At 46.2% G+C, this 6,000-nt stretch overlaps 1 protein-coding gene across 1 annotated transcript in view; it reads left to right on the top strand.

Moving 5' to 3' along the window:
- NCAN (neurocan) overlaps positions 1–1,523 on the top strand; it is a 30,721-nt gene extending 29,198 nt beyond the window's left edge. Inside the window, exons 15-16 of the mRNA XM_006885964.1 lie at positions 656–838; positions 1,378–1,523. Of these exons, the coding sequence (XP_006886026.1) occupies positions 656–838; positions 1,378–1,523 (329 nt within the window). The remainder of the gene's footprint in view (positions 1–655; positions 839–1,377) is intronic.
- Positions 1,524–6,000: the final 4,477 nt, after the last annotated feature.

The following is a 6,000-nucleotide window of genomic DNA, read 5'->3' as shown; positions in this document are numbered from 1 at the left end:
ACATGTCCAAAGGATGTCAGGTGAAACCCCAGAATCCTTGCCTCCAAGGAGTAGCCTGGTTTAACCCTCTCTAGGATGAATCTGTTTGTTTTCTTGGCAGTTCATGGTACACTCAATACTCTTCTCCAGCCCCACAGCTCAAATTCATCAATTTTCCTTCTATCCTCCCTAGTCATTGTCCAACTCTCTGATGCATAACAAGTGATTGCAAAAACCATGGCCTGTGTCAGGCAGACCTTAGTTTCCAGAGAGACACCGTTGCTCTTGAGTACTTTAGAGAGGTCCCTGACAGCAGAATAGCTATTTAAAAAATCAGCTTCTGAAAACCATAAGGAATACATTTCTGCTCTGATACACAGGGGTCTCCAGGAACTGGAATCAACTTGAAAACAACTAGTTTTTTCTTCCTTCCCTCCATTTCCTCCATTCTTGTCCTGACCTGTGGTTGGCACAATAAGGAGTGGAGTAGGTGTGTTCTCGTTCTCAAGAATCTCGTAGTTTAATTGGAGAAGATATAGGGCCTGGTCTCCCTTCTAGGTGACATCAGGGCTGGGCAAAAGGAGGACCTGCTGAGCATGCCATTCCCTTTAGGACAAGACAGAGACTCAGTCCCAGGTACAGGCCTGACTCTAACTGGACATCCCCCTGTCCCTAGTGCTGTGTGGGCCCCCTCCAGCCGTAGAGAATGCCTCGCTCATCGGTACGCACAAGGCTAAGTACAATGTCCACGCCACCGTCCGCTACCAGTGTGATGAAGGGTTTGCCCAGCATCACGTGGCCACCATTCGTTGCCGGGGCAACGGCAAATGGGATAGACCTCAGATCGTCTGCACCAAACGTAAGTGGACCCTCAGGCCCCCAATACAGCTGTCTAGCTATTTGTTGTCAGTTAAGCTTGGGTTGACCCCAGCTGCTGACTTCTCTGTGTACAGCGTGCCCAGCCCTGTATTCCCATGACCACCAGTTGTGGGGCTGACCACTGGGGGCCATAGCTGGTTTTCAGAAGCAGTTTACCAGGCTTTTCTTTGCAGACCATCTTAGTCTGCTAAGTCTCTTCAGCATCATGATAACACACAAGCCTCCAGTGGCAGATGGGTGGTCAGTGGCAGATGGGTGGTCAGTGGCAGATGGGTGGTCAGTGGCAGATGGGTGGTGGAATCAAACCCAGGTCTCCCATCTGGAAGCCACCAGCTGTGTGTAGTGTCTGATGAAAACATCTTGTTAGTTTGCACATTGATCCTGTGATCCAGCCTTTCAGATGAGTGAGAGTTTACCAGCTTGCCTAAACTCTTTTTCCACTTTCCCTCCCCCTTTCAGGGGGCTTTCTTCTTCAAGCCACCCCTTCTCACCACACTTCTCCCCTTCGCTGCCCTACAGCCCGACGGTACCATCGCATGCGGCGACACCACCATCACCATCAACACCACCATCAACACCATCACCACAAACCACACAAGGAGCGCAGAAAACACAAGATGCACCCTGCGGAGGACGGGGAGAAGGAAGAAGGGAATTTCTGCTGAGAATCTAGGCAAAAGAAAGCACAGCCACCCTCCCACGCCTCCTCTAGAGCCTTCATCTGGGGAGACAAGAGCCCAGAGAGAAACAAGAGGGTCTGGATGTCCCTGAGCCCCAAACCACATCACCCACCCCCCACATAAATCCTTTGTAAAAAGCTCCTCTTTCCTCCTCCTTACATACACAAGGTCCTCTTGGCAGGTGTCTGAAAAGTCAGTTCTCATCAGTCTGAATTCCGGGAGTCTCCCAGCAGAGGGAAGCACAATCAGCAAATTCTAGCCTTTGCACCAGTTTTGTCTTTTGTTTGCCAGGTCGATGGCCAGTTATTGAGATAAGGCTTTGATGAGGGTCCAGGAGAGTGTGTTTGAATTCTCATGAAGGAATTGCTATTCACACCAGATATTCAGGCTCAGTAAACCAATGGATATCCTCACTTGAGGCTGAAGCCTTTATTTAAAGTCATTGGCTTTGGGAGTAGAAGACTGAGCTGAAGCACACTGCAGGGACGTGACAGCTGCTCCTTCCTGCAGGAAGGACTCTGGCTGTGGTTCAGGTTTTGGTCTTGGTGGATGAAGGTAGTGTGGCATTGCCACATGCTGAATTTTAGGCCTGTTTTTTAGAACAGCCTCTCTCTGTGCCCTCAGAATTAGAGGTCTGAAAATCAGCAAATATATAGCAATAGAGGGGTGGGGTGTGCTGCTCACCCTCCCAGGTCTCGTCTAGTGTAGAGATGTGGGGGTTCTGCGTGTGTGTGAGTCACACACACAAATGAGAGGATATTTGGGGCTTGAGATGCCCTGATTTCTTCCCTTTCCATCTCTCAGGGAGACAAAGAGCCTCTTTCCTGGACTAAGGAGGTACCAAGCTTTCTAGCCCAATTCCTGTGCCCACCTCTCAAACAAAACAGTGGTGGTGCCCCTAACCTGAACCCAGCTCACATCTCCAACCCATCCTCCCTATCTCCAGCTGTTAACTGGCGGATCAGAAATGCTTGGAACTTGAGAGAAGTGTGCGGCGTTCAAACTCAAACATACATGCACGTGTTCCTCTCAGATTTTAGGAGAGAAAGAACTCTTGCTTCTGTCCTCAAATCCAGAACCTGTCAAAAGCTACCCCCAGCCTGAGACCAGGGTCCAGCTGTAATAGTTTTAGGAAAGATCTATGTTTTTCCTCCATGCCCAAGTGAAATATGTGAATTAGCATTGAAAACTACAATGGAGAATAGCCCTCTGCAAGAAAGAAAAACAAGCCAATCTCTGAAGGGCTCAGTAGAGAAATGACTGTGTTGACTGAGCCTGTATCCCTCCTGAGAAATAATCCTAGTCGTCAACTACGAGTTGGTGCCGACTCGACACATTATCTCCTTGAATCATCTTAACAGACCAGTGACTTGGGAACCATCATTTTCCTATTTTACACACAAAGAAACTGAGGCCTCTCTGTCTAATGCAAAGCACTGCTCTACATCAGGGAAGGGATTAGAACATGATCTCACTCTTTCTCCTACAACCAGACAGACTGAAGTGCAGCTTGGACCCTCGTATTTGACCGACACCTTCAGTCTTCCCTGCTCTAGACCTTCTCCACCATATGGTTATTGTTGAGAAACCCCAGGGATATAGGTTTTGTCTTCTTACTTTGATAATGCTACTTGGTTTTAAAAGAGATACAATAATAATAATAGTAGTAATAACAATAACAGCACATCTTTGATCATACATGTCACAAAAGAATTTTCCTTTGTTTGGGGGGGGCTGGGGAGGAGGCAGTTTAGGGGGAGTGGCTTGGCTAATGCCCTTGTCCCCCTTGACCTACCCCACCCCACTCCATGACGGGAGGGTGCTCTGGTCTTTTTTAAAGTGGGTGGTTTGTCTTTTGATCTTTGATTTTGGGATGTGTGTGTGCTGTGTGTGTTTCTGCGTGTGCCATGTGCGTGGCATGCGTGAGTATGTGTGTGTGTGTGTGTGAACAGCCTTGAGTTCTGCTGATTTTGCTGTGAGCTGCAGTGTTCCGTGGGTCTGTGGTTTCTGACACTGTGGACATTAATGTACTTCTTGGACATTTTAATAAAATTTTTTAACAGTTCAACCTACCTTTTAACTTCTAGTCACTTTCATTCACTCATTCTCTCAGGAAAGCTTAGGAAGAAGTGGTGAGCCATATATTGAACTGGGTTGTTGCTATTAAGTGCCGTTGAGAACTGGGTTGTTGTTGTTACGTGCCGTCAAGTCGCAGGTGACTCGTAGCGACCCTATGAACGAAAGTCCTGGACACCTGTATAACTTTCATCCTCTCTCCAGGTTCGTGGGGTTTCCAGAGGCAAGCTATTATGAAGTGATGTACGAGGGTATAATGGTAAACAGGGTAGATATGATCCTGTGGGTGGTCAGTAAAGACTTCCTAAAGGAGGTGATGGTGAGTGGATCTAAAGGAGTCAAAATTGGCAAGGAGAGGAAGAAAGGGAGGGTTTTAAGCAGAGGAATGAGCCAAGACAGAATGATAGCTCATTTGAGAAACAGCAATGATCCATTAGGACTAGAGCAGAGTGAGTGAAGCAGAAAGTGGAGGGAGGTGAGGTCAGAGAGACAGGTGATGGACTGGCGGGGCTATTTGGACTCTAATGAGGAGTTTGGGCACTATGCTAAAAGAAATGGTAGCAGGAGACATCATGTTGTTGTGTGCCATCAAGTCAAAACCAACCTATAGCTGACCCTCCAGTGGATTTGGAGGATAGGAAGAGACTGCCCATCTTTCTCCCGTAAAGCATCTTGTGGATCCAAGCCATATGCCTTTGGAATTGGAGTACCATTTCTTACCACTATGCCACCAGAGCTCCCTAGAAAACATCAAAGGCCAGGTCAAAAGGTAATGCCAAATCCGTTAACAAGGGGAGCTCTGGTGGCCTAGTGGCAAGAAGCTGCACTGCAATCTCAGAGGAACACGGTTCGAATCCACCAGATGCTCTGCCGGAGAAGGAGGAGCAATATCCTCCTGTACCAGTCAGATCTGATTTGACGGTACACGCACACAAAACAATAAAAAATAAAAAAAATCTGTTAACAATTATTCAAATCAGAGCTAGATAATTAGCTGCCTTAATATATAAAGAGCATCTACAAATAACTAAGGGAGAGGGAAAGGTTAAAAACTAGAAATCAAATGAGGAAAGAGTACAAATAAAAAGTTTATAGACAGGAGATACAGATGGCTCTTAAACAAAACATATGCTCAATAAAATAATACATGTTCTTTTAAGAATGCCAGGATAAATAAGTGAATAGAAACAAAACAAGATAAATCTAACGTGAGAGACCTCATATAATAAATGATGGCAATATGCCTGAACTGAGAATAGTTTATGATTTACTCAATTCTTGTTCTTAAGATCAGAGTGCAGTGTGGGGGAGGGAGGGAGATGTCCAAATTTACAGATAAGAGTGACAAATGACAACCACATTGAGGTATCATTTTTCATGTGTCAGTTTGGCGTCATAAAGTCTTTACACACTATGATAATGAGGTTGTGGGGAAACACTAGTGATAGGGGTATAAATTGGTCTCATCATTAAAATTTCATTTGGAGATCCCTGTGTTGTTGCCAGCTGCCTTCAGGATGGCCCTCAAATCATGGCAAACCCATCCATGACAAGACAAAAATGCTGCTCCTTGCTGCACTATCACTATCATTAGTTTCAATCAAGCCACTGTGATCCACAGATTTTCATTAGATGATTTTCAGACGATCACCAAAGCCTTTCTTCCTCATCTTTGTCTAGAAGCTTCATTGAAACCTGCTCAGCATCATAGCAATGCACAAGCCTCTATGAACAGATTACTAGTTGTTGTGTAGTAGTTGTGTGTTGTCGAGTCAGAACCAACCCACAGAGAAGGAGTTTGCCCATTCTCCTGTGGAGCAATTAGTGGATTCAAAGTTCATGCCTTTGGGATTGCAATCCAACATTTTATCACTAGGCCACCAGAGCTCCATAGAATAGATGGGTGGGTGTCTGCCAATGAGATGCATCGGCTAGGGCTTGAACAGAATCTCACCACGTGGAGGGAGCATTCGACCACTGAACCAACATACTTGCAGCGCCATATCACAGCTGGACGGCTTACAAGAATAGAAAGGTCTCACAGTTTGGGAGGCTGAGATCTGAAATCAGGGAGTCTGTGTGATTCCTTCTGGAAGAACCTGGTCCATGCCTCTCTCCCAGCTTGGTGACTCCATAGCTGCATCTGTTTCTGCCATCAGATGACTGTTTCCTCTGTTTTTAGGACAGTACTCACAGAGGATTCTAAATGTTCTAGAGTCAGAAGCTCTGATGACCTAGTGATAAGAAGCTGAGCTGCAATCCCAAAGGCATATGATTCGAACTCACTAGATACTATGCGGGAGGACAATGAGCAGTGTCCTCCCTCAGGGTTTACTGCTTCTGAAAATCCTCTGGAGGGTCAGCTATGGTTCCATGTCCATTGCAA

Source organism: Elephantulus edwardii, unplaced genomic scaffold (assembly GCF_000299155.1).
Source record: "Elephantulus edwardii isolate Elephantulus edwardi_28Jun2011 unplaced genomic scaffold, EleEdw1.0 scaffold00045, whole genome shotgun sequence".
In the NCBI taxonomy this organism is placed as follows: Eukaryota; Metazoa; Chordata; class Mammalia; order Macroscelidea; family Macroscelididae; genus Elephantulus; species Elephantulus edwardii.
The sequence above is the reverse complement of the archived record's forward strand: the minus strand, read 5'-3'. Positions and strand labels throughout refer to the sequence as shown.